This window comes from Helianthus annuus, chromosome 3 (genome assembly GCF_002127325.2).
Source record: "Helianthus annuus cultivar XRQ/B chromosome 3, HanXRQr2.0-SUNRISE, whole genome shotgun sequence".
In the NCBI taxonomy this organism is placed as follows: Eukaryota; Viridiplantae; Streptophyta; class Magnoliopsida; order Asterales; family Asteraceae; genus Helianthus; species Helianthus annuus.
In genome coordinates, this window is record NC_035435.2 from 173,081,980 (window position 1) to 173,109,322 (window position 27,343).

At 40.7% G+C, this 27,343-nt stretch overlaps 3 protein-coding genes across 6 annotated transcripts; all 3 read right to left on the reverse strand.

Annotated features, from left to right (window-relative positions):
- Positions 1-888: 888 nt before the first annotated feature.
- On the reverse strand, positions 889-5,593 carry LOC110932635 (1-aminocyclopropane-1-carboxylate oxidase homolog 1). Of its 3 annotated transcripts, none has more exons than XM_035987785.1 (3): positions 4,871-5,470; positions 4,431-4,752; positions 889-1,411 (listed from the first exon to the last, which is right to left on the reverse strand). In XM_035987785.1, exons 1-3 carry the CDS (start codon positions 5,395-5,397, stop codon positions 1,160-1,162), a joined length of 1,101 nt encoding a protein of 366 aa, XP_035843678.1. In that variant the 5' UTR covers positions 5,398-5,470; the 3' UTR covers positions 889-1,159. The 3 variants fall into 3 exon arrangements, with proteins under 3 accessions (XP_035843678.1, XP_035843679.1, XP_035843677.1); XM_035987786.1 differs by lacking the exons at positions 4,431-4,752; positions 4,871-5,470 and adding exons at positions 1,643-1,964; positions 2,226-2,819; XM_035987784.1 differs by lacking the exon at positions 889-1,411 and adding an exon at positions 3,543-3,970 and having other exon boundaries at positions 4,871-5,593.
- An 891-nt stretch (positions 5,594-6,484) lies between these two features.
- On the reverse strand, positions 6,485-9,864 carry LOC110930941 (1-aminocyclopropane-1-carboxylate oxidase homolog 1). Of its 2 annotated transcripts, XM_035987783.1 has the most exons (5): positions 9,723-9,864; positions 9,248-9,416; positions 8,127-8,683; positions 7,703-8,024; positions 6,485-6,884 (listed from the first exon to the last, which is right to left on the reverse strand). In XM_035987783.1, exons 2-5 carry the CDS (start codon positions 9,296-9,298, stop codon positions 6,633-6,635), a joined length of 1,182 nt encoding a protein of 393 aa, XP_035843676.1. In that variant the 5' UTR covers positions 9,299-9,416; positions 9,723-9,864; the 3' UTR covers positions 6,485-6,632. The 2 variants fall into 2 exon arrangements, with proteins under 2 accessions (XP_035843676.1, XP_022030023.1); XM_022174331.2 differs by lacking the exons at positions 9,248-9,416; positions 9,723-9,864 and having other exon boundaries at positions 8,127-8,820.
- LOC118490571 (1-aminocyclopropane-1-carboxylate oxidase homolog) lies at positions 9,492-12,028 on the reverse strand. The gene is made up of 3 exons (XM_035988281.1): positions 11,707-12,028; positions 11,493-11,547; positions 9,492-10,044 (listed from the first exon to the last, which is right to left on the reverse strand). Exons 1-3 carry the CDS (start codon positions 12,026-12,028, stop codon positions 9,492-9,494), a joined length of 930 nt encoding a protein of 309 aa, XP_035844174.1.
- Between the last annotated feature and the right edge of the window lie 15,315 nt (positions 12,029-27,343).

Genomic DNA, 27,343 nt, shown 5'->3' on the forward strand with positions numbered 1-27,343 from the left:
TATACTATTAACTTTCGTATGGGATGTAACCCCTATGCCAGATAATGGTTGTAACCCTTTTTCTTTGTTTTGTTGCATCTGGAATATTATGTGTAGTTTCTGTTCCAATTGAATTCCAACAATTACATTAAGCTACTTACATTAGAGATAGAAGTTCCCAGTTAAAAAAAGCTCAGATCAAGGAAAAAGGAAGCAACATAGTCTATAGGTGACTAGTGCCCTAAGCTGACCAAAAATAAAGTTGATCAATAGAATGCCAAAGATTTAACCAAAGTATGAGACTCAATATATCGGCATTAGATTGATTGATTCTTTAACTTTTGACTTAACCTTAAAAAAATACACGGGTATGACATTAGTGGTTATGTCCTTTATCAATAGGTTTCATTTGTTTGCAAAATTGTTCAAGTATCCAACCAATTGGTAGGATTATGCATAACCTTTAGAAACATATCAAATCAAACAATTTGAACAAACATTTATGAAAATGGCACCAAAACGATAAAAAAGCGTGACTCAAGATTGTAGGTCCTTATAAAGATCTTATAAATACCTATTCCTTGTTGTTTAATGCATAAACAAGTGCATAATCCAAGTTACACAACCGAAGTAAGCACATGATCAATAACACAAAGATGTCACTTCAAAAGTTCAATGTATTTATTTCAGCAGAGTATACATACACATTTTGCAGGTCTGATCAACAAAGATGTCTTTGTGATATGCGAAGGTCACCTGTTAAGGGACAAGGCCCACCTTCGCAAACAACATCCAGCGAAGGTCACCGAAGGTCCACATTCTTCAAAACACACACAAAAGACCACCTCCTTGACTACGAAGGTCACCGAAGGTCCACATTCTTCAAAACACACACAAAAGACCACCTCCTTGACTACGAAGGTCACAACCACCTTCGGCTGTTTCATATTAAACATAAACACTATATATTGGCCAAGTCAAGACAGGAGGATGTCTTGACTTGGTCAACTTACATCAAAACCCAAATTACTAAGTAAAGACCATATCATTACAAAACATTAACATTGCAAGCTACATGCATAAATGTATCAATAAAGATATATTACATTCACCATATGATGAACATGAAATTCATAGCTTTAACTCATAGTGATGATTCCCATATTGACTTCTAAGCGAGTTATATCTTGAAATATAAAAGGGCAGAAGTGCCATCAAGTCCCTTTGCCCTATAATAATCTACGTATTCTTTTATTGTTGTGCCTCTATACTTGGCTGGATTGTCTTCTGAAAGCAACTCAGTGATTGGTGCATACACCTTCGATGTCTGAATTGGACCCGTGGTAAAAAATGATGCCACTGATACTCTTGGCCCAACCTTGTTTGCCACCACTTTGTGTTGCGAACTCACAAACTTGTCGTTTGTAATCAACTGCAAAATTCCAATGGATTTATTTTAATACATTATGCTTTTAACGTCTAAGTCTAAATTTCAGTTTCAAATATATTTCACTCTCGTTAATAACTTTACGACAATCATATCAAGTTGGAGATATCAAGTATTAAATAATAGACCAATAGAACGACATTGAAGCTTGTAACTCCGTGTGTGAGACGAACTGAGAAAGAGAGAGGGTGGAAGGTGAGAGAGAATGAGAGATGCCTGTAAAAAATCTCCAGCGTTCACTACAAGAGCTCCTGGTATAGGAGGAACATCAGTCCATTGATCCTCATAAAAGACCTTAAGGCCACCCATATGATCTTGTAGAAGAATTGTGATGAAATCATTGTCAGTGTGGTCTCGAGTCCCTATCGTTAATTCCGGTTGTGGGCAAGAAGGATAGTAATGTCCAAGAACAGCAAGTCCGTCAGCACATCCTATGTCCACAAGGTGATTGCGGTCGAGCCCAAGAGCCTCGGACATCAACTCAAACAAACAAACCCCGAGTTTCATCACTTGTTTCGAATACTCCAACAAAATATCCCTAAGACAATATCACAAAAAAGTTAATGATTACTAATTCATTTTATCGAATAAAAGATTTTTATTTTTTATTTTTTGTTAAGTCAACTAAATATATAATTCAATCTCAATCACATTCCGGAAACAAACAATAATCTCACCATCTTCACATATAATATTTGTTCGCTGACTCATAACCATTTTGGACTTTCACCCACCCAACCTTACCCAACCAGCTCACAATGTAAATTATTGGATGCATTAAAAAAATAAAAGGCAAAACCTGCAAGGTGATGGCAACTCTTGTGGTTCGGGAGGGTTAGGAACCATGGTGCAGTAAAAGGAGTCTCGCCAGTTAGTCACTGGTGCAGAATACAAGTCAAAGTTGCTATTGTAGATCACCCTGGTCTTCCCACTAGAATCTCTTGTATACCACTGCTTCTTCACCTCAGTGTCTTGCTCATGAAAATCCACCACTCCTTTTATCATCTCCTCCAATATATTAATCGGGATTCCATGATTCACCATCTGAAAGAATCCCCAGCTCTCCAACGCACCCTTCACTTGCTTGATCACCTCTTTTCGTCGTGTCGGATTGTTATCGATTCCTTGGAGGTCGATGGTAGGAAGAGTTAGCTCGGGTTGTTGGGAGTTGAGGTTTTCGGGTGAAGGTAGATGGAATATTCTAGGGACTTCTGTTATTCCGGCATCAACAAGTCCTTTGACGCCGGTTTTGGTTTCGTCGAACGCCCTCAGCTCCGCTTTCCGGTCATAGTCCGGTTGACATGTAGACGTGTCATTGAGGACCATTTTGTTTGTCTAGAAAACAAAAACTTTGAAGTGATAAATAATAGATATGAATATAATGTATGATAATTCTTATATATAACGTGTCCTATTGTTCGTCACAATACGACAGATATTTCATTAAATATATCGGGACTAATTAACCTTTTTTTCTTAAACGGCCAACAAACTTAATCCCGAGCACTCTCGGGGCACCCACTGGACAAACGGAGTACTCCGAGAGTAACCCGAGTCCACCACCAATTACGGGGAAAACCCGGTAACCCACCCGCCCGTAGGCACGACGGCGAAAATACCGGTAAAACTTGTTTGGCTCAAGGATCCAACCCAGGTTTCCCTGGGTCTCCTATCATTGTCCACCAATGCCTCACTCTTGCACCAAATGAGAGTCGAACCTGCATCTCTCAAGAGAAATGCAAGTCCTCCACCACTTGATCTAGAGATCATTGGCACTAATTAACCTTTTAAAAGTGGAGTATATATAAAGATAACGGACTTATCTCTAATTAGTGGTATGGTGACTTCTTTCTTCTTTTTTATTCATTTCTTGTTTGTTTTACTTTTCTTTTTATGTAAGTTGAGTTGGTTAGTCAAAGTTATGATCATAAATCATTTCAAACGAGGAGTAGAGAGACACAATGATTCGTTCGATTGGAGAAAGAAGTTGAATAGGGAGAGCATTTAGTTAAGCTCGGGTCGTTGGTGATTCGCCGGAATTTTTTGGGCAGATACCCCTTTCACTCGGTTGCTTTCTACATAGAATTTTCTTATGTCTTGAAAAGAAGAGAAGGTATGAGTCAGTGGACACGCGGCTTTATAAAAGGCTTTTACACACAACAAAACACAGGGTACAACCAATAACTACAAAAAAAACATAGATGCTCCATATAGCACAACTATCTAAAGCCCTAGAGTGATGCAGTATATAATTTTATATAGTGATGATTCCCATATTGAATTCTAAACGAGTTAGATCTTGAAATGCAAAAGGGCAGAAGTGCCATCAAGTCCCTTTGCATTAAAGTAATCTAAGTATTCTTTTATTGTTGTGCCTCTATACTTGGCTGGATTGTCTTCTGAAAGCAACTCAGTGATCGGTGCATACACCTTCGAATTCTGGATATGACCTGTAGTAAAGAATGACGCCACTGATACTCTTGGCCCAACCTTGTTTGCCAACACTTTGTGTTGCGAACTCACAAACTTGTCGTTTGTAATCAACTGAAAAATTCCAATAGATTTATGTTAATACACTATGATTTTAACGTCTAAGTCTAAATTTTAGTTTCAAATGTGTTTGAATCTCGTTAATAACTTCACGACAATCATATCAAGTATAGGGTCAAGTTATTCTACAAAGGCTGCTAATTGTAAGAAGTGTAAGAAGGATTTATAGAGTGACAAGTGTCCAATAACCTAAAATTAAACCCACTACATCACCACCCAAAACCTAAACACACCCCCCCCCCCCCCCCAAAAAAAAAAAAAATCTCTACGTTACCAAAAAAACCCAAAAAACCTAACCCCCACCTCCCAAAAACCTAAAAAAAAACCATAAATTATTTGATCCTAATCCATCAAGTATATTATAATAGACCAATAAAACGATATTGAAGCATGTAACTCTATGTGTGTTTGAGATAGAGAGAGAAAGAGAGAGGGTGGAGGGTGAGAGAGATGCCTGCAAAAGATCTCCAGCATTCACTACAAGAGCTCCCGGTATAGGAGGAACATCAATCCATCGATCCTGATAAAAGACCCTGAGGCCACCAATATGATCTTGTAGAAGAATCGTGATAAAATCATTATCATTGTGTTCTCGGGTGCCTATTGTTAATTCAGGTTGTGGACAAGAAGGATAGTAATGTCCAAGAACACCAAGCCCATCGGCACATCCTATGTCCAAAAGGTGGTTTCGGTCAAGCCCAAGACCCTCGGACATCAACTCTAACAAACAAACCCCAAGTTTCATCACTTGTTTCGAATACTCCAACAAAATATCCCTACAACAATATCCAATCAAACAATATATTCAGTGATTACATAACACCTAACCCAACCCAACTAATCAATCACAAAGAAAAGTATGGATGCATTAAAAAATAAAAATAATAATAAAACCTGCAAGGGGGTGGCAGCTCGTGTGGTTGAGGAGGGTTAGGAGCCATGGTGCAGTAGAAGGTGTCTCGCCAGTTAGTCACCGGTGCAGCATACAAGTCAAAGTTGCTGTTATACACCACCCTAGTCTTCCCACTCATATCCCTTGTGTACCACTGCTTCTTCACCTCACTCTCTTGCTCATAAAAATCCATCACTCCTTTCATCATCTCCTCCAATATATTAATCGGGATTCCGTGATTCACCAACTGAAAGAATCCCCAGCTCTCCAACGCATCCTTCACTTGCTCGATCACCTCTTTTCGTCGTATTGGATCTTCGTTGATTCCTTGGAGGTCGATGGTAGGAAGAGTTAGCTCGGGTTGTTGGGAGTTGAGGTTTTCGGGTGAAGGTAGATGAAATATTCTAGGGACTTCTGTTATTCCGGCATCAACAAGTCCTTTGACGCCGGTTTTGGTTTCGTCGAAGGCCCTCAGCTCCGCTTTCCGGTCATAGTCCGGTTGACATGTAGACGTGTCATTGAGGACCATTTTGTTTGTTATCTAGAATACAAAAACGTTGAAGTAATAAATAATAATGTATGATATTCATAACCATAACGTGTCCATATTGTTCATCACAATATATTTCATTAAATATATGTGGACGCAACCTTTTAAAACTGAATTATCTCTAGTTATCAGTATGGTGACTTCTTTCTTCTTACTTTTTCTTCATTTCTTTTTTGTTTTAATTAGTATTCTTTTTATGTCAGTTGAGTTGGTTAGTTAAAGTTGAAAACGATTATGATAATAAATCATTCTAAATTTTTGTTGGGAGTTCTATCCAGATTAAAAATTTGAAGACTTCATTGCAGCCTTCATTCGGGGTGTCTAACCGGTTGAAGAACGAGAACTTGTTAGTTGTAACTTGTTCATAGTAGGATACTGGTAACGAAGTGTGGACCTGATGACATGTGTGATAACTGATAGTGCAATCCAAATCCCTCCTTGAAGCCATCAGTAGCCCATTAGCATAATAAAAGCCCACTACTATGATTGATATTCATTATAAAATATAAATCACTAATCCACGAATTTAGACAAATGCCATTATCTCCTAAAACAAAAGTTATACTTTCTATCATACTAACTCCAAGATGGCAAGATCAAGATGTGACCCAATAGAGTTACGACATGTGTGTTTTAGACATCAATCTCCTTTGGTCTTGTTAGTTAAATAAAAGGTGAATCCTTAAACTAGAAATCCAACTCAACAAATGTTGTATAATTCCAAAACAACAAAACCTTGACATTAATCATACAAAAGATTGCCTCAAAATGTGAAAATAAACAACCCAAGATGCAACCTTAGTACACCATCTCTCTTAAGTTGGTAGCCTTCTTTGTCTTTGAAGATCTTCTTGAGATGGAATTCTTCGTCTAGATCAGGGGCGATGCTTTGAAGGGGCCGGGAGGGGCGCCTGACCCCCGAACTTTTCGGCCAGTAGTGTTATATATGTAGTTTTCGTATAGAAATTTTTGGGTATATATGTTTTCGGCCCCCCGCCCCCCCCCCCCACACACACACACACACACAAACAACAATAACACTGCTATTTGCAAGTGATAAACAATATACCAACAAAATAATTTAACCAGATTCTTATAAACATTGTAGTAAAACGTTAAAAACGCGTCTAACATATATTACAGTACTATATGACGAACATAAACACAATAGCTTTTACACATAGCGATGAGTCATACATTGACTTCTAAACGAATTAGATCTTGAAATGCAAAAGAGCAGAAGTGCCATCAAGTCCCTTTGCCCTGTAATAATCTACATATTCTTTCACCGTTATGTTTCTATATTTGGCTGGATTATCTTCTGATAGCAACTCAGTGATCGGTCCATACACCTTCGAAGTCTGGATATGACCCGTAGTAAAGAATGACGCAACTGATACTCTTGCCCCAACCTTGTTTGTCACCACTTTGTGTTGCGAACTCACAAACTTGTCATTTGTAATCAACTGCAAATTCCAATGGATTTGTTTTAGTACACTATGCTTTTAACTTTTAAGATGAAATCCCGGTTTCAAATATAAGTATACTTGACATGTGTTAAAAACTTTATGACAGTCATAACAAATTTGAGATACCAAGTTTATACATTATCTATTATATATATTGTATTAATCCTCAAACATTTCAATACTTTTAAAATGTTAGTTTTAGCCACCTTTTTATAATAGGCAAATTGGAAAATAATAATCCCATCTTTCTGAAATTGGCCGATAATAATCTCAAGTCAGTTATTAGCCAATAATAATCCGACCTCGTCCATTTTTTTTTTGTAAAATAGTACGCCGTTAAAATAGCTTAACGGAGTTAAGTTTTTTTCCGAATTACAAACCAGTGTTTTAGGGCTTTTGATCAGAACGAGGATCCCGAGTCGATTGATGTAAAACGGTGCTTCAATTTGTATCCTCGTTCTGATCAAAAGCCCTAAAACATCGGTTTGTAATTCGGAAAAAAACTTAACTCCGTTAAGCTTATTTTAACGGCAGTCTATTTTACAAAAAAAATGGACAAGGTCGGATTATTATTGGTTAATAACTGACTTGGGATTATTATCGGCCAATTTCAGAAAGATGAGATTATTATTTTCCAATTTGCCTTTATAATATATTAGTTTTAGGTGCCATTGCACCAACATTTCCATTTAAATTTTTGGTAAAAACGGCCCACCCTCGCCTCGGAGCGCGGGTGTACTCGCTACTTAGACCAATAAAATGATTTTGAAGCTTGACACTCAGAGAGAGAGAGAGGGTGGGGGTGAGAGAGATGCCTGTAGAAGATCTCCAGCGTTCACTACAAGAGCTCCTGGTATAGGAGGAACATCAGTCCACTGATTCTGATAAAAGATCTTGAGTCCACCAATATGATCTTGCAGAAGAATAGTGATGAAATCGCTGTCAGCATGCTCCGGGGTTCCTATTGTTAGTTCAGGTTGTGGACAAGAAGGATAGTAATGGCCAAGAACAGCAAGCCCATCAGCACATCCTATGTCCACAAGATGATTCGGATCAAGACCAAGTGCCTCAGATATTAACCCAAATAAACAAACCCCGAGTTTCATCACATGTCTTGAGTACTCCAACAAAATTTCTCTACAACAGTATCCCAAACAAACAAATTAATATCCAATGAAAGTTTTGAAGGTTCAGTTTTTAGTTTAAAATAAACTTTTTCAATCCCTTGACCAAGAATACCTGCATGGTGGTGGCAGCTCGTGTGGTTCGGGTGGGTTAGGAGCCATGGTGCAGTAGAAGGTGTCTCGCCAGTTAGTCACCGGTGCAGCATACAAGTCAAAGTTGCTATTGTAGATCACCCTGGTCTTCCCACTCATATCCCTTGTGTACCACTGCTTCTTTACCTCACTGTCTTGCTCATGAAAATCCATCACTCCTTTTTTCATGTCCTCCAATATATTGTTCGGGATTCCGTGATTCACCAACTGAAAGAATCCCCAGCTCTCCAATGCATCCTTCACTTTCTCGACCACCTCTTTTCGTTGTATCGGATTGTTATCGATTTCTTGGAGGTCGATGGTTGGAAGAGTCAGCTCGTGTTGTTGGGAGTTGAGGTTTTCGGGTGAAGGTAGATGAAATATTCTAGGGACTTCTGTTATTCCGGCGGCAACAAGTCCTTTGACCCCGGTTTTGGCTTCGTCGAACGCCCTGAGCTCTGCTTTCCGGTCATAGTCCGGTTGGATTGATGCAGAGGTACCATTGAGTGCCATCTTCTTTGTCATGTAGAAAACAAAAACCTTGAAGTGATAAATAATAATCAGTTTCAAATTTGGGTGTAAGATATTCATAAGCGTAACGTGTCTGTGTTGTTCATAACAATATGACAGATGTTGCATTACATACATATCTGGACTCAACCTTTTTTTCTCTGAAAGCTGACCAATTTTTTTTTTTTTTTTTTTTTTTTTTTTTTTTTTTTTTTTTTTAGAAAACTAGAACATGTACAAGACTAGCCAGGAGCTAGCATCAAAGAACGACCCAAATAAATGAAATATACATTCGAAAAAATAAAATTGCTCCATTGGACCTGGACCACTCCACACTTTTGAAAGTGCAGTTAGTTAAATAAAAGGTGAATCCTTAACTAAACTAAAAATCAAGATACCAACCAAACAATTTAACAAATTCTTATAAATATTACACCAAAAGGATAAAAACATGTCAAGGTAACATAAATGTATAATAGCTTTAACTTATAGCAAATATCTTCACTCTGACTTAGATCTTAAAATGCAAAAGAGCAGAAGTGCCATCAAGTCCCTTTGCCCTATAATAATCCACATATTCTTTTAGCGTTGTACCTCTATACATGGCTGGATCATCTTCTGAAAGCAGCTCATTGATCGGTCCATACACCTTCGATGTCTCAATCACACCCATGGTAAAGAATGACGCCACTGATACTCTTGGCCCAACCTTGTTTGCCACCACTTTGTGTTGCGAACTCACAAACTTGTCATTTGTAATTAGCTGCAAAATTCAAACGATTTTTTTTATACGCTATGCATATAAATTCTAATACCAAATCTTAGATCCGAATATATTTTACTCATGATAATTTTTTACAACAATCATAAGCAGGGACGGATCTAGGGGGTTGACGGGGTGCTCGGGATACCCCTCAACTTTCTTGGTGAAGTGCAAATAAAAAATTTTCTCCGTTGTATACGCTGATTTTTTTTTTCTAAATCCGCCACAATATACACTGATGTTTTTGAGATACCCTTTAATGTTTCTTCTAGATTTGCCACTGATCATAAGAGAGTGAAGAGAAACCTGTAGAAAATCTCCAGCGTTCACTACAAGAGCTCCCGGTATAGGAGGAACATCAGTCCACTGATTCTTATAAAAGATCTTGAGGCCACCGATATGATCCTGCAGAAGAATCGTGATGAAACTGTTGTCGGTGTGTGCTACGGTTCCGATAGTTAATTCAGGTTGTGGACAAGAAGGATAGTAATGACCAAGAACAGCAAGCCCGTCCGCGCATCCCATGTCCAGAAGGTGATTCGCATCAAGCCTAAGAGCTTCAGACATTAACTCGAATAAACAAACCCCGAGTTTCATCACTTGTTTCGAGTACTCCAACAATATATCTCTACAACAACAAGATTGGCGCTCCCCATGGAGACGAACTAGGTCTAATAAAACCTTTGGCTAGCAAATCATCTAGCTGCGTCCTTAATTCCTTCATCTCTGTTGGTGCTAATCTATAAGGCGCTCTTGCAACAGGTGCAGCTCCTGGAATGATGTCGATTCTGAACTCTACTTGTCTATCTGGTGGCAAACCAGGTAGTTCTTCCGGGAAAACTTCGGGGTATTCAGAAAGGACTGGAATATCTTCAATCTTGGGTTTATGTTCATCAACAGTCACTTGTGCCATATAAATGACACAACCCTTCTTTAAGCATTTAGATGCTTTGAGCATAGACACCTGCTCAGGTAACCCGTACCGGGTGTCTCCTTGAATGGTAAGCGACTCACCAGACGGAGTCTTGATCACCACTTGCTTCTTATTGCAAACTATCTGAGCTTGGTTATGCGATAACCAATCCATGCCTATTACTATATCGAAACCAGCTAACTTAAATGGAAGGAGGGATAAGGGAAAAGAGTGGTTCCTAATGGATATGACACATCTGTCTAATACAGTTGATGCGGTTTCTATGGTTCCATCAGCTAATTCCACTTCATACTTCACACTCAACAGGCATTTTCAACAATTCACAAAACTTATCATCTACGAATGATTTATCTGCTCCTGAATCAAATAATACTCTTATGTAGACATCATTAATAAGAAAAGTACCTGTTATGACATTGTCATCCTGAACAGCTTCCTTCGCATCCATGCGAAAGACCCTTGCATTGGTCTTCTTTCCTTCCTCAGCCTTCTTTGCAAGCTTTGGGCAGTTAGTCCTAAGATGCCCCTTTTCATTACAGTTATAGCACGTGGCATCCTTGATTTTCTTACAATCCAGTGCCTTGTGGTCCAATGACTTGCAAATCCCACACGCTTTCGGCTGGGACTGGGACTTTGACTCATACCTGCACCTCCCAAAATGGTGCTTCTTGCAAACCTTACATTTGGATTTATCACCCGTCTGTTGATCACCTTTCTTGGATCCCGACCCTTTATTGTGGTCGTTGTTTCCCTTGTGCTTCTTATCTGAGCGTCGTGAACCGTCATCTTCGCGTTTCCTTTTCTCGGCATCCGCATTTCTCAGCGATCTCTGTCTAACCGCGTCCAGCGTGAGGGACAGAGATATGTCAACTGCTGATCTGAATGTAGCGGGCCGAGAGGCCTTGACACTTGCTTTTATTTCTGGGGCCAGACCCCCAATAAAACGAGCTATCCTCTTCGGTTCAGGTGTCACAAGGTAAGGAACTAACATTGACAGGGTATTAAAGCTTGTGAGATAAGCCTGGCAATCCAGGTTCTTCATAACCAGAGATAGAAAATCAGACTCTATCTTTTCAACCTCATGCTGAGGGCAGTAGTTCTCCTTGATGAGAGCAAGAAATTGATTCCATGATATGTTATACAGCGGAATCTTCCCAGTAGCCTGAATTAACGACCTCCACCAGGCCAGGGCTTCACCTTTAAAAGATTGAGATACAAACTTCACAATATCCCTCTCCGCACAACCACTAATGTCTACTACAGTGTCCATTTCATCCAGCCAAGTCATGCAATCCACTGCCCCCTTCTCCCCAGTAAAATCCCAGGGCTTACAAGATACAAAATATTTATACGTACAGGACTTGGTACGTGGGGCATTATCAAATACTATCTTCTTGGGTGGAACACTGTTATGGTTTGAGGAGTGCCTATCATCCTCTTTCTTAGACTCACTATTCTTAGATGGTGGCTTGCTGTGACCCTCCGAATGAGTCTTTGACTTGGTGTGCGGTGTAGACAGGGTCCTACTGTGAGTCTCACTATACTCACTGTTTTGTCGATCCAAAGCCCTTATAACAGCATTATCAACTAGTGCTTGCAGCTCTGCACCAGTCAGCTGTATCTTAGCGTTCTCGTGGTTTTCCACCGGATGACTGTTCACCTCGTCCGACCCCGCCATGTAGCTTCAATTGCTACATATTGAAAATAATGGGCAAGGTTTTATTTAGAAGCTTTTACAGAATTTTATAATTTATTAACCATGGTTTTAATAGCCATTTCTGGTTAATTTGTTAATCATTTATTTATTCAGGACTTTTATTATAATCCTATATTACATTTTAATATTAGCATAAAAGTCTAGTCCCAAGGACGATTTTTAATTTATAACCAGGATTTTCACAGAATCGAGGTATTTGGGTCTGAATCGCAGTTCAAAGCCCCTTCTAGACAGTGAGTCCCAGAGGACGTTAACTATTACCCGCAGGCACTTCATCCTTAAGGGATGGTCATATAATTACATGGAAAATAAATTAACCCATTTTAAAGATGGCCTGTGTGATTTTTACTGCATCACAATTTTCCCAGCATGTTAACATACTTACAGATGTTAACAAAAATTTGGAATCCTTTGGACAGGTTCTACCATCTTGGCCATGTCTACAACGACACATGGCTAGGTTTTACCCCCAAGATTCTCTTTTGATATTAAACACAGAACAATCCTAAGTTGAGATGTTAATTATAGATCTAAATCTAATTATGGAGATACCATCTTGGCCTTGTCTTAAAATGACACATGGCTAGGTCTTGTCCTTTTTAGATTTCGCCATTTTAATATAATGGTAGATCTTTTATAGAGAGGTTATTTTCATTTTACTTTGTGTTTTAAGCTTATGCATATACTTAATAATAAACCAACATGAAAATTTAAATTCAACCATTCCATTATTAAAATGTAACAAGTACAACATTTGCCCTAAACGGGACTTTCTAAGAACAACATGCCCGCGCAGGGGCGAAATACAAACAAACAAACAAACCCACGCAGGGGTTAACTAAAAGACATGCCCACGCAGGGGCAGAATACTAAAAGACAAGCCCACGCAGGGGCTGAGTACAGAAACAAAAAGTCCGCGCAGGGACTTGATTACAACTAAATAAAATAAACAACAAAGGTCTTCAATGACCCCTTCTCTTGGACTTCCCTTTGATCAGGTCTGACAACCCCTTGAAGAAGCCTCGAGTGTTACTGCGCTCGGTTTGAATCTCCCATTCACATCGGTCCAATCTATCAAGGACCTCTTATTGACGCTCCGGCGGGATTACCTGCGGCTGTGGCGGCTGGTACAAAGGTTGAGGAGGTGGCGGACGCTGGTACCTATAAGTTGGGTAACCAGTGGTCCAAAGACCACCATAGGGTCCCTCTGGGTGACGAGCATTGTAGTCCCATGCCTCCTGGTATGGGTCCACATTGGCATAGTCGTACTGGGTATGAGCCGGCTGCTCAAAAGGGTTATAGGCCGCTGAACCGGCGTAGGCAGGAATTGGGTTATCAAAACCCAATGGTGGCGCCATAGCGCAGAGTTGATCTCTGGGATGGGGTTTGATGGACCCCCCATCTGTGGGTCTTCTTCTTCTTGGAGTGGCGGATAATGACTGCCACTCGAGGGCTGAGGAGTGCTGATGCGGACTCCTCCTCGCACGGACATCCGTGCGTTTGACCTTCTCCGCCTCGGTGGCTCCGGAGGCGGTTGCTGTACCACTGGTGGTGGTGGTGGCGGAGTGACTGTCACAAATCGAGAATCCTCGGAAGGATCCTGCTGCTGTTGCTACTGCTGCTGCTGCTGTTAAGGAGACGAGTGTTCAGATGGGGTAAAATACCAGTCCCACTGGTTGAACCTCGCCTGGTAGCTGTTAGGACCACGGTAAGGTGATCCATGAAAGGATGACCCATCGGAGATTTTGATGGGGTGGTTCGGGGTCCAGTGGCAGGCTCCATGTGGTCTGTATCTTCTTCCATGTCATTTTCACCCGAGAAGTGATCCTCGGGTCCTAGTGGGTTAAAACCCACGAGTTCTTGAATGAAATTAGCCGGGTTGAACCGGCTCTGGAAAGCAGGGGTAGGGTCACCAAAAGAATGGTGCGAGTTTGACCGCTGCAACGGTATGAAGGAAGACGGAGGGTTGTTGTAACACCTCGAAAAATTTCGTCCAATAATGTCTTGACACGTGTCATAAGGTTCCGCTATGTGAAAACATACTTTAGAGGGACTAAAAGTGACAAACAGTGAAAACTATGGAACGTAAGGGTCCAAAGTGTCAACAATGGATAAATAGGCTCTATGATAACCCCACATAATGTTTATAACCTTTAACGGATGGTTCATGGATCATACGACGCGGAAATTGCACAAAAGTGAAGTATAGTAAACTATAGGGGCCAAAAGTGTCAACATGTTTAATTTATACCTCTGAGTGAACTTTTGGCAGACCCGAAGCTTTGTATAGCTAAAATATACTCACTAGAATATGTGGTAAAAATTTCATGAAGTTTCGTCAACGTATGAGAAAGTTATGGCCAAAACCGTACTTAAGGGACTAAAAGCGTCAACGTCGAATTCAGGGCTTTTCGGTTGAGCGCAAAGTTATCCGAGGGCATTACCATGTTGGTAAAAGTCCTAAGGTTCTTAAAAACCAAGTTTGGGGGTTTACGGGTCGAGAAAAATAGCCGAAACATCGCGTACAAGTTCAGGGGTCAAAGCTGTCAATACACGAAAGTTGTTTGGCTGAAACAGGGGTCAGGCGACCCGCCTGGGAAAGCCCAAGCGGGCCGCGTGGGTTGCCCAGCGACAGAAAACGTATTTGGGGCTGATTTGAGTCCGAATTCGAGTTGGATACAGTTGTTTGCACCTCCTCTTGCACCAATAACATTTCATGCAAGCCTACTACAACAGTAAACCTCAATTACCTGCTTTAAATCCGAATTTGCATCCATTTCTTGAGCATTTTCATAGTAAACAAGGAGCTCTCTATCAAGAACCTTCAAGGCAAGACTTCTGGAGCTAATCTGAGCAACAAGGCCGATCCTAGTGTTCACTAAACATCTTTAGGACTATTGTAAGCCTTCAATTCGTTCTTTAATCCGTTTTTATAGTGATTATTGCTAAAAGTCAAACTGGGTGTTCATAACCTTTGACTTTCTGATTAAACGGATTTCTTTCAGTAATTTCTCGAATTGAAACTTGTTATAGATTGGTATTTATGTGGGAAACAAACCCTCTAAAGGTTACTAACTGATTCCCACTACATGCATGCTTAATGTCGAGTCAAACCTATTTCTAAAAAGTCAACAGAAGTGATTTTTGTGAAAAATGACATGATTAATGATATAGATGACATGCAACCTGATTGATCATTGAAAATAACTTGTAATATATATATAAATGTGTTTTAATCATCATCAACTCGACAATCTATAGTATAGCCACGAATCGGAACCGAAAGTCTTGTAAAACGATTATTTCGTAGACTATCGATTCGGATTCATACATGCATGTTCGAGATCTGTATTGGAAAGTATTTTTGACTATTTTTATTTTAGTTAAACTTTCTGGAATTTTCTTTGATTGAGTCTATGCTTAGCCTATTCGAATGCATGTTTCCGGTTTATGCATAAAGTTGACTATTTTGCCCTTTTTGATTTAAAACGGGATTTTTGGAAAAGTGAAAGGATAGAAATCTTTATTTTTATTATATAAACTTGCACCGAAAGTTTCGGATCAGTTGGTGGTCCAGATTGTGAGTTATGGCCATTAGCGTAAACTATGTTAAAAATTTACATAAACGGCCCTTTTTGCGTAGAACCCGTTTCTGGCCACGTTTTGGTACAAAACTTTTTACCAACTGATTATATATAATATTCTGGGAATTTTGATGATTTTTAATTAATTTTTGGCTGAACGGATCCTAGGTCGCCTAGTCATGTCGGCTTATGTCGGTTTTGACCGTTTTAGTCATAAAATGAGTTTTACACATCCTTTTGACCCGAAACCTTTTTCTACTGATTTTATATGATGAATAAATTATTTTAAGTATTCTGGAAATATAAAAATCTCAGATTTACTGTGAAAACCCGAAAACGCCCTTAAATCGTATTTTTGCGTTTTAACGCATAGTAAAGCGTTATACTTGTTTTAAACCTACAAGACTTATACCTACTGATGTGTTTAGCATATTTTCATATAAAAACAGTAAGTATAAGTATATGAACTCAGATTTCCAGTTTTGGCATTTTTAGCCCTTGTGAAATTACTAAATTACCCCTACGGTGCATAGTTTGGTTTTAAATGATATATTTGATATATGGGTCATACCCTACTGATATAATATGATATATTAAGTATATTTACTGTATGAACCAGACCCGAAACTCAGATTTCTAATTTTACCCTTTTATTGTCTTTAAATGACCAAAATGCCCTTCTAAGGCATGAATTGGGTTTAAAAATTATCCCGGGCAATATAGAACATAACTTACTGATATAATATCATATTTTAAGCATATTATCTCAGGGAACTTGCATTTGAATCTTTTGGCTACCCGTATCGCCCTTTTCGCGTTCGGTTCGGGTTACGTAACTAGTTTGCGTAAATTGACCGAGCCGGGTCAAACGTCATCATTTTTATCTCAAAATCCAGAATGTATTTAGTATACCCATATTAAACAAGTATTCAAACTTGTCGGGTCTAAATCACATTCTATCCGGTCTTTCGCTTAATCGTGCGTAAACCGTATCATTCCTAAAACTAACCGGTCAAAGCTTAAGCTTAAATAAAAGGCCGTTAGGAATCTAATAGGTTAATTATAAACCTTTGTTCCAGATTAGGAAGCCCGGTAAAAGCTACCACCACTTATCGTTTGTGACTTATACTTGCTCAGGTAAATACATTTTGACTTATTTTCCCTATACGGGCTTGGGGTACGGTATTTAAAATACCGCTTGATCGGGCGCACAAGTCCTGCTCCTTATAGGTGTTCAGTCTTGAATAGCTTGTGCGACTTCGTTTAAACAGTTTTGTCTTACTTAAAAGGCTTTGGGGGGTTGTTGACCGTGTCCCGGATATCCTTGGCATTTTCTTACGAGATGGCCACGACCAGAGCACGGGGTGTAGGCGTACACTCGTCGTGTATAACTCTTTAATGTGGTGTGTCAATTAAATCTCTAGCCCGGACAGTAGATCCCGGGCCACCAGAGATATAAGTGCATGTAATTCGTTCACAAGTTTATATTATATAATTATCCCAAGTTAATAAAATATTTATGCCTTGTGCATTTAAATAAATTTTAAATCATTTTCAAAATGAGTCGGTTGATTTGTATTTACCAGTGTAAACTGACGTATTTTTCCCAAAAGATTAAGTGCAGGTACTATACGGAAATAGGCTGGCTGTTTCCTAGAGAGCGTCCACAATAGTCTCGCAAACTCGGACGACATTTATCTGTTGAACTATTTATTTCTATTTTTATTTGATCCGCCTGTGGATCCATTTCAACTACTGTGATATTTATTATTACACTTTATTTAAAAGTTGAAATGTTTCTATTCTGCTTCCGCTGTGCATTATTATATTGTGTTGATTGTCTATGACGATGCCAACTACGTCACTGTACCCCACACCGGGCCCACCGGTGACACGTGGAAATGGGGGTGTGACAGGTTGGTATCAGAGCCAACGCTGAGTGAATTAAACACTATCCTAATGTGTTTAATCTCAGTTACACAATTGCACATTCCTCGATTTTCGAGTCTAGACAAAGAACTTAGGAAATGTTCGACATTTCGTTTAATTTATTTTTATTTATTAATGCATTGTCTTATATATTTTGTTGCGCAACTTGTTTGACTTTTGACAGGATCACTATGCCGCCACGAATGAGAGGTCGAGGAGGATTTGCTACTACCCACGACCATGAGGCAGGGCCCTCGCATAGGCGAGCACCATCCGCCACGCACAACACAGCCGCCAACGACCTTTGGAGGTCTTTCGCCGAGCCTGCTAGACACTCGGTATCCGCGAGTACTTCACCATCATTACCCCACTCGTTTGGGCCCCACTCGGAGAATGGGCCCCATGGTTCGCATGGATCCTACATACCATTGCAGCAGTCACCGCACCAGTATCCAGCGCCAGTCTACCAGGGTTTGTATAACCCTGATGCTTTTGTGGATGAGCCAGTGGGTCATAACCCACTTGGACCGGAGGACCACTTTTCTGGTGGTCACGAGATGGACGTCGACGAGGATACGGACCCCTCGCTACCGCCATCTGGTACGCCTAACCATCCGATTGAGATATCGGATGGGTCGCCATTTAGGGGATCACCCTACAATGGTGGGGACAGCTTTCAGGAGAGATTTAAGCAGCATGATTGGTACTTCACCCCCAGCCACAACTCTCCGATGCTTCAGTCTCACCAGGTTTCGCCGGTGCACTCGCAGCACCACTCGCAGCAGCAGCAGCTCCAGCAGCAGCCGCCTCTACCGCAGGACCTATCTGAGGCCCTGTGGCGCGACGTGATCACTCCGTCGCCACCGCCGCCACCAGTCTTACCTCCTCCGCCCCAGAGGCCTAGGAGGAATGCGCGCATGTCTACGCGCGGAGGGATTCGCATAGGCACCCCTCCACGTGTTAGTAGCAGCCGCTACACGTCTCTACCCGGGGAGTCTGAGACAGGGGAGTCTCAGCATCCCGTATCGGAGGTTACTTCTGTTCCGATTCCGCCTCTGCCGCCGCAGAATTTTGGAGAGCCGATTCCGGCTTATGCTAGTGCCGCTCAGTTCAACCCGTTCGAGCAGGTATTCCCTCAGGGTTATGATTACACGGGAGACCCTTATTGGCAAGCTGTGAACTACAGCTCACTCCCACATAGTGGTCCACTTGGAGACCCTTGGGCTGCTGGCCCATCTACTTTTGGTTACCCTCCGGGTTACCAACAGCCACCGCAGCCGCAGCCTTACCAGCCGCCGCAGCCGCAGCACTACCAGCCACCACCACCGGCGCCTATGATGTCGCCGCCGCAGGTTCAGGAGATCCTGCAGGGGATTGATAGCATGCGACGCGAGTTTCAGCACAATATGCGAGAGGATCGCCGACGCACCAGTGGCATGTTTAAGAAGGTATTTGATTTGCTCAAGGGTAAGAGCAAGAAGGATCGTTGAATCCTTCGATTATTATTTCATGTACTCATGTCCCTGCGCGGACATTTATTCCAGTACTCTACCCCTGCGTGGGTATATCTATCTTTCTCTACCCCTGTGTGGGTATGTTATTCTGTTAACCCCTGCGTGGGTTTGTTTTATTTTATTTTGTTATTGATGTACTTGTTTAGCCCCTGCGCGGGCATGTTATTCATGCTAGCTATGTTATCTCAAAGTCCCGTTTAGGGCAATTATGTACTGGTATTTTATTGGAAATTTAAATGGTTAATTTGAATCTATCATTTTATTTATATGCATGAATATAATATTAGAATAATGGAAAATATCAATTTTTATTTGATTTGCCATTTTATAAGAATCTTAGTAAGGTATAACCTAGCCTGAATGCCTTGTTAACAGGCCTGGCTCTGATGGTAAAACCTGGTTGAAAAGATTCAACTCCCTGTTAACATCTGAGAACATGTTAACATCCTGGCTAAGCGTGATCTGTAGAATCACACGAGCCACCCTTTTAAATAAATTATCTACAGATTTTATCTGTATACAAGTCTATTAATGACTTGATACCTACGGGTTATGACTATGTCATACAGTGGCAGTTGTGGTCTATGACTCCCTGCCTAGTAAAGAATTATCTACAGATTATATCTGTACACAAGTCTATTAATGGCTTGATACCTACGGGTTATAACTATGTTATATAAAGACAGTTGTGGTTTATGACTCTCTGTCTAGTAAAGGATTATTTGTTTAATTATACAATTTATAGTCCTATAAAAATCTAAATTTATAATTTAGTGATTGTCCTTGTGACTAGGCCTATGGTGCCAATATATATATTTTCATTCCTTGATTGCTAATAAGAGCCTGAATGAAATTTATTAAATTAACTGCTAAGGTTTTTGATACCATGGTTAATAAATCGTCTAGGACGATAATACTGTTAGGTTCTAAATAAGACCTTGTCCTTTATTGTAGTTTAAAGCTACAATGGCCAAATCGGAAGAAACCAACAGTCATTCTGGGGAACGCTCAGATAATGCAAAGATTCACGTTACCGGTGCAGAATTGCAAGCACTGATAGATAATGCTGTCGCCAAGGCTATGGATAGGCAGTTCAAAGAATCTAGTGGTACTCAGAGTAGAACCCGCTCACTGACGCATGTCAAGGCTAAGACTCATTCTGGGGCTCATAGTAAGCCGCCGTCTAAAAAGAGTGAGCCCAAGAAAGTTGAGGATGATAATCACTCCTCCAACCACAGCAGCATCCCAAAGCAGGAGATTGAGCTGAAACGTGACACGTACGGCAGGTCCTGTACGTACAAGTATTTTGTGTCTTGCAAGCCCAGGGATTTCACTGGGGAAAAAGGAGCCGTCGACTGCATGACGTGGATTGACGAGATGGACACTGTAGTTGATATCAGCGGATGTGCTGATAGGGACGTCGTGAAGTACGTGTCCCAGTCATTCAAAGGAGATGCGTTAGCATGGTGGAAGTCACTCCTACAAGCTGCCGGTAAGGCCACACTGTACGGTTTGTCATGGGAACAGTTTGTGGCCCTGATTAAAGAGAACTTCTGTCCGCAGCACGAGGTCGAGCGAATTGAATCGGATTTTGTATCCTTAGTCATGAAGAACCTCGATTGTCAAGCGTATCTTACTACGTTCAACACGCTGTCTCGTTTAGTGCCTTACTTGGTGACCCCGGAGCCGCGTAGGATTGCTCGATTCATTGGGGGTCTGGCACCGGAGATTAAAGCCAGCGTCAAAGCTTCAAGACCTACTACATTTAGATCCGTAGCGGATCTATCCCTCTCCCTCACTCAAGACGTGGTGAGATTGAGAGCCATAAGGAGCTCTGAGGAGAACAAGCGGAAACGTGAGGATGACACCTCACGAAGATCTGAAAAGCGACATAGAGGGAACAACGACCACCGGAAAGGGTCGGGGTCTAGGAAAAATGATCATCAGTCGGGTGAGAAACCCAGATGCAAGATCTGCAGGAGGCACCACTTTGGGAGGTGTCGGTTGGAAACAAAATCCCAGTCTTTCGAGAAACGTTGTGGGATCTGCAAGTCCACAGATCATAAAGCTGTGGATTGCAAGAAGATGAAGGATGCAACCTGTTTTGGTTGCAACGAAAAAGGTCATATTCGGCCCAACTGTCCAAAGTTTGCGAAGAAGGCCGAGGAAGGGAAGAAGACTAATGCGAGAGTCTTCAAAATGGACGCAAAGGAAGCAGTCCTTGACGATAACGTCATTACCGGTACGTTTCTTGTAAACGATATATTTGCTAGAGTTTTGTTTGATTCGGGGGCTGATAAGTCATTTGTAGATAATAAGTTTTGTAAACTGTTGAACCTTCCTGTTAAAACGTTAAGCGTGAAATATGAGGTGGAGTTAGCCGATGGAACCATAGAAACCGCCTCGACTGTTCTAGATGGATGTGTTATATCCATTAGGAATCATTCCTTCCCGTTATCCTTGCTTCCCTTTAAGCTAGCTGGATTCGACATAGTGATAGGCATGGATTGGTTGTCGAGTAACCAAGCCCAGATTCTGTGCAATAGAAAGCAAGTAATAGTTAAGACTCCGTCTGGTGAGTCACTTACTATTCAAGGAGATACCCAGCATGGATTGCCTGAGCAAGTGTCCATGCTCAAGGCATCCAGATGCATGCAGAAGGGATGTGTCATTTATATGGCACAAGTTACCATTGATGAGCCGAAGCCGAAGATTGAAGATATTCCTGTTATCTCGGAATATCCTGAAGTATTTCCTGAAGAGCTACCTGGTTTGCCACCGGATAGGCAAGTAGAGTTTCGGATAGATATCATACCAGGTGCAGCACCTGTAGCAAGAGCACCATACAGATTGGCACCAACGGAGATGAAGGAGTTAAGGACGCAGTTGGATGAGCTTTTAGCCAAAGGTTTTATTAGACCTAGCTCGTCTCCTTGGGGAGCGCCAATCTTGTTCGTCAAGAAGAAGGATGGTTCGATGCGTCTGTGCATCGATTACCGTGAGCTTAACAAGGTCACTATCAAGAATAGGTATCCGTTACCCAGGATCGACGATCTGTTCGATCAGTTGCAAGGAGCAAGTTATTTCTCCAAGATTGACCTGAGGTCAGGTTATCATCAGTTGAAGGTCAAGGAGGAAGACGTACACAAGACCGCGTTTAGGACTCGTTATGGACATTACGAGTTCCTAGTGATGCCGTTTGGGCTCACTAACGCACCAGCCGCGTTCATGGATCTCATGAATCGTGTCTGCAAGCCTTATCTAGATAAATTCGTCATTGTCTTTATTGACGACATCCTTATCTACTCGAAGAGCCAAGCTGACCATGAGAAACACCTTCGTTGTATTCTCAAACTCTTGCATCAAGAGAAGCTTTATGCCAAATTTTCGAAGTGTGAATTTTGGCTTCGAGAAGTCCAATTCCTTGGACATGTAGTAAGCGAGCGTGGTATCCAAGTAGATCCCGCTAAAGTCGAAGCAGTCATGAACTGGCAGGAGCCGAAGACTCCTACTGAGATTCGCAGTTTCCTCGGATTGGCAGGATATTATAGGAGATTTATCGAGAACTTTTCAAGGATTGCTGCGCCCCTAACTTCATTAACCCGTAAGAAGATTAAGTTTGATTGGGGCCCTAAGCAGCAGGAATCCTTTGACATTCTGAAGCAGAAGCTGAGCAATGCGCCAGTATTGACATTGCCCGATGGTATAGATGAATTTGTGGTGTATTGTGACGCATCACATACGGGCATGGGTTGCGTACTCATGCAGAAAGGCAAAGTCATTGCCTACGCTTCTCGCCAGCTAAAGGTGCACGAGAAGAACTACACCACCCACGATTTGGAATTGGGTGCGGTTGTATTTGCATTGAAGCTATGGAGACATTACTTGTATGGAACCAAGTGCATAATTTATTCGGATCACAAGAGTCTTCAGCATCTGTTCAATCAGAAGGAATTGAACATGCGTCAAAGGCGATGGATGGAAACTCTAAATGATTATGATTGCGAGATACGATACCATCCAGGCAAGGCAAATGTGGTTGCCGACGCCTTAAGTAGAAAGGAAAGGGTTAAACCGATCAGAATCAATGCCAAGCGCATTGAGATAAGAAATAACTTGAATGAAAGGGTGTTAGCTGCACAGAAGGAAGCTGTGCTGGAAGCTAACTATCCTGCAGAAAAGTTGGGAGTAACTGAGGAGCAGTTATCCCACGACAAAGATGGAATGCTACGCCTAAACGGACGAATATGGGTTCCAGTATATGGAGGACTTCGGGATGTTATCCTCCAGGAAGCCCACAGCTCTAAATACTCAGTTCATCCTGGAGCTGATAAGATGTACCAGGATTTGAAATCAAACTACTGGTGGATTGGTTTGAAAAAGTCCGTGGCCGAGTATGTGGCCAAATGCTTGACTTGTGCGCAAGTCAAGGCCGAGCATCAGAAGCCGTCAGGTTTGCTTCAACAACCTGAGATTCCCAAGTGGAAATGGGAAATGGTGACAATGGATTTTATCACCAAGTTGCCAAAGACGAAAAAGGGAAATGATACCATATGGGTCATAGTTGACAGACTGACTAAGTCAGCTCATTTTCTACCCATCAAAGAGACGTATAGCTCAGACATGTTAGCTCAATTATACGTCGATAAGATAGTAGCGCTACATGGTATACCTATATCTATTATCTCTGATAGAGATACTAGATATACGTCACATTTTTGGAAGAGTTTCCAACAATCGTTGGGCACTCGTTTGAATTTTAGTACGGCTTATCATCCTCAGACTGATGGTCAGAGTGAGCGTACTATTCAAACTTTGGAAGACATGCTTCGTGCATGTGCGATCGACTTAGGTGGTAGTTGGGATAAGAACCTACCACTAATTGAATTCTCCTACAACAATAGCTACCATTCCAGCATAAAAGCTGCGCCTTTTGAGGCCCTATACGGTAGAAAGTGTAGATCGCCCATTTGTTGGGCAGAAGTTGGAGATGTCCAGTTGTCTGGACCAGATATCGTCTTTGAGACGACAGACAAGATCGTTCAGATCCGTGATCGTTTGAAAGCTGCCAGGGATAGGCAGAAAAGTTATGCGGATCCTAAGCGCAAAGATTTTCACTTCGAAGTGGGTGAAAAAGTGTTGCTTAAAGTATCACCTTGGAAAGGTGTAATGCGATTTGGAAAGAAAGGCAAGCTAAGCCCGAGATATATAGGACCTTTCGAGATAATCGAACGTGTCGGGGCAGTCGCTTACAAGTTAAACTTGCCTGAAGAGCTTAGTGCTATTCATAATGTGTTCCATATCTGTAATTTGAAGAAGTGTTTCGCTGACGATTCACTGGTTATACCGCATACAGATATACACATAGACGAAAGTCTAAAGTTTGTTGAAAAACCTTTGTCGATTGAGGATCGACAGGTAAAGAAACTTCGAAGGAAGCATGTGCCTATTGTAAAGGTCAAGTGGGATGCCCGTAGAGGTCCCGAATACACGTGGGAAGTGGAATCCACGATGCAAGAGAAATATCCCCATTTGTTTGAATAAATCTCGGGGTCGAGATTTCTTTTAAGGGGGTGAGGATGTAACACCTCGAAAAATTTCGTCCAATAATGTCTTGACACGTGTCATAAGGTTCCGCTATGTGAAAACATACTTTAGAGGGACTAAAAGTGACAAACAGTGAAAACTATGGAACGTAAGGGTCCAAAGTGTCAACAATGGATAAATAGGCTCTATGATAACCCCACATAATGTTTATAACCTTTAACGGATGGTTCATGGATCATACGACGCGGAAATTGCACAAAAGTGAAGTATAGTAAACTATAGGGGCCAAAAGTGTCAACATGTTTAATTTATACCTCTGAGTGAACTTTTGGCAGACCCGAAGCTTTGTATAGCTAAAATATACTCACTAGAATATGTGGTAAAAATTTCATGAAGTTTCGTCAACGTATGAGAAAGTTATGGCCAAAACCGTACTTAAGGGACTAAAAGCGTCAACGTCGAATTCAGGGCTTTTCGGTTGAGCGCAAAGTTATCCGAGGGCATTACCATGTTGGTAAAAGTCCTAAGGTTCTTAAAAACCAAGTTTGGGGGTTTACGGGTCGAGAAAAATAGCCGAAACATCGCGTACAAGTTCAGGGGTCAAAGCTGTCAATACACGAAAGTTGTTTGGCTGAAACAGGGGTCAGGCGACCCGCCTGGGAAAGCCCAAGCGGGCCGCGTGGGTTGCCCAGCGACAGAAAACGTATTTGGGGCTGATTTGAGTCCGAATTCGAGTTGGATACAGTTGTTTGCACCTCCTCTTGCACCAATAACATTTCATGCAAGCCTACTACAACAGTAAACCTCAATTACCTGCTTTAAATCCGAATTTGCATCCATTTCTTGAGCATTTTCATAGTAAACAAGGAGCTCTCTATCAAGAACCTTCAAGGCAAGACTTCTGGAGCTAATCTGAGCAACAAGGCCGATCCTAGTGTTCACTAAACATCTTTAGGACTATTGTAAGCCTTCAATTCGTTCTTTAATCCGTTTTTATAGTGATTATTGCTAAAAGTCAAACTGGGTGTTCATAACCTTTGACTTTCTGATTAAACGGATTTCTTTCAGTAATTTCTCGAATTGAAACTTGTTATAGATTGGTATTTATGTGGGAAACAAACCCTCTAAAGGTTACTAACTGATTCCCACTACATGCATGCTTAATGTCGAGTCAAACCTATTTCTAAAAAGTCAACAGAAGTGATTTTTGTGAAAAATGACATGATTAATGATATAGATGACATGCAACCTGATTGATCATTGAAAATAACTTGTAATATATATATAAATGTGTTTTAATCATCATCAACTCGACAATCTATAGTATAGCCACGAATCGGAACCGAAAGTCTTGTAAAACGATTATTTCGTAGACTATCGATTCGGATTCATACATGCATGTTCGAGATCTGTATTGGAAAGTATTTTTGACTATTTTTATTTTAGTTAAACTTTCTGGAATTTTCTTTGATTGAGTCTATGCTTAGCCTATTCGAATGCATGTTTCCGGTTTATGCATAAAGTTGACTATTTTGCCCTTTTTGATTTAAAACGGGATTTTTGGAAAAGTGAAAGGATAGAAATCTTTATTTTTATTATATAAACTTGCACCGAAAGTTTCGGATCAGTTGGTGGTCCAGATTGTGAGTTATGGCCATTAGCGTAAACTATGTTAAAAATTTACATAAACGGCCCTTTTTGCGTAGAACCCGTTTCTGGCCACGTTTTGGTACAAAACTTTTTACCAACTGATTATATATAATATTCTGGGAATTTTGATGATTTTTAATTAATTTTTGGCTGAACGGATCCTAGGTCGCCTAGTCATGTCGGCTTATGTCGGTTTTGACCGTTTTAGTCATAAAATGAGTTTTACACATCCTTTTGACCCGAAACCTTTTTCTACTGATTTTATATGATGAATAAATTATTTTAAGTATTCTGGAAATATAAAAATCTCAGATTTACTGTGAAAACCCGAAAACGCCCTTAAATCGTATTTTTGCGTTTTAACGCATAGTAAAGCGTTATACTTGTTTTAAACCTACAAGACTTATACCTACTGATGTGTTTAGCATATTTTCATATAAAAACAGTAAGTATAAGTATATGAACTCAGATTTCCAGTTTTGGCATTTTTAGCCCTTGTGAAATTACTAAATTACCCCTACGGTGCATAGTTTGGTTTTAAATGATATATTTGATATATGGGTCATACCCTACTGATATAATATGATATATTAAGTATATTTACTGTATGAACCAGACCCGAAACTCAGATTTCTAATTTTACCCTTTTATTGTCTTTAAATGACCAAAATGCCCTTCTAAGGCATGAATTGGGTTTAAAAATTATCCCGGGCAATATAGAACATAACTTACTGATATAATATCATATTTTAAGCATATTATCTCAGGGAACTTGCATTTGAATCTTTTGGCTACCCGTATCGCCCTTTTCGCGTTCGGTTCGGGTTACGTAACTAGTTTGCGTAAATTGACCGAGCCGGGTCAAACGTCATCATTTTTATCTCAAAATCCAGAATGTATTTAGTATACCCATATTAAACAAGTATTCAAACTTGTCGGGTCTAAATCACATTCTATCCGGTCTTTCGCTTAATCGTGCGTAAACCGTATCATTCCTAAAACTAACCGGTCAAAGCTTAAGCTTAAATAAAAGGCCGTTAGGAATCTAATAG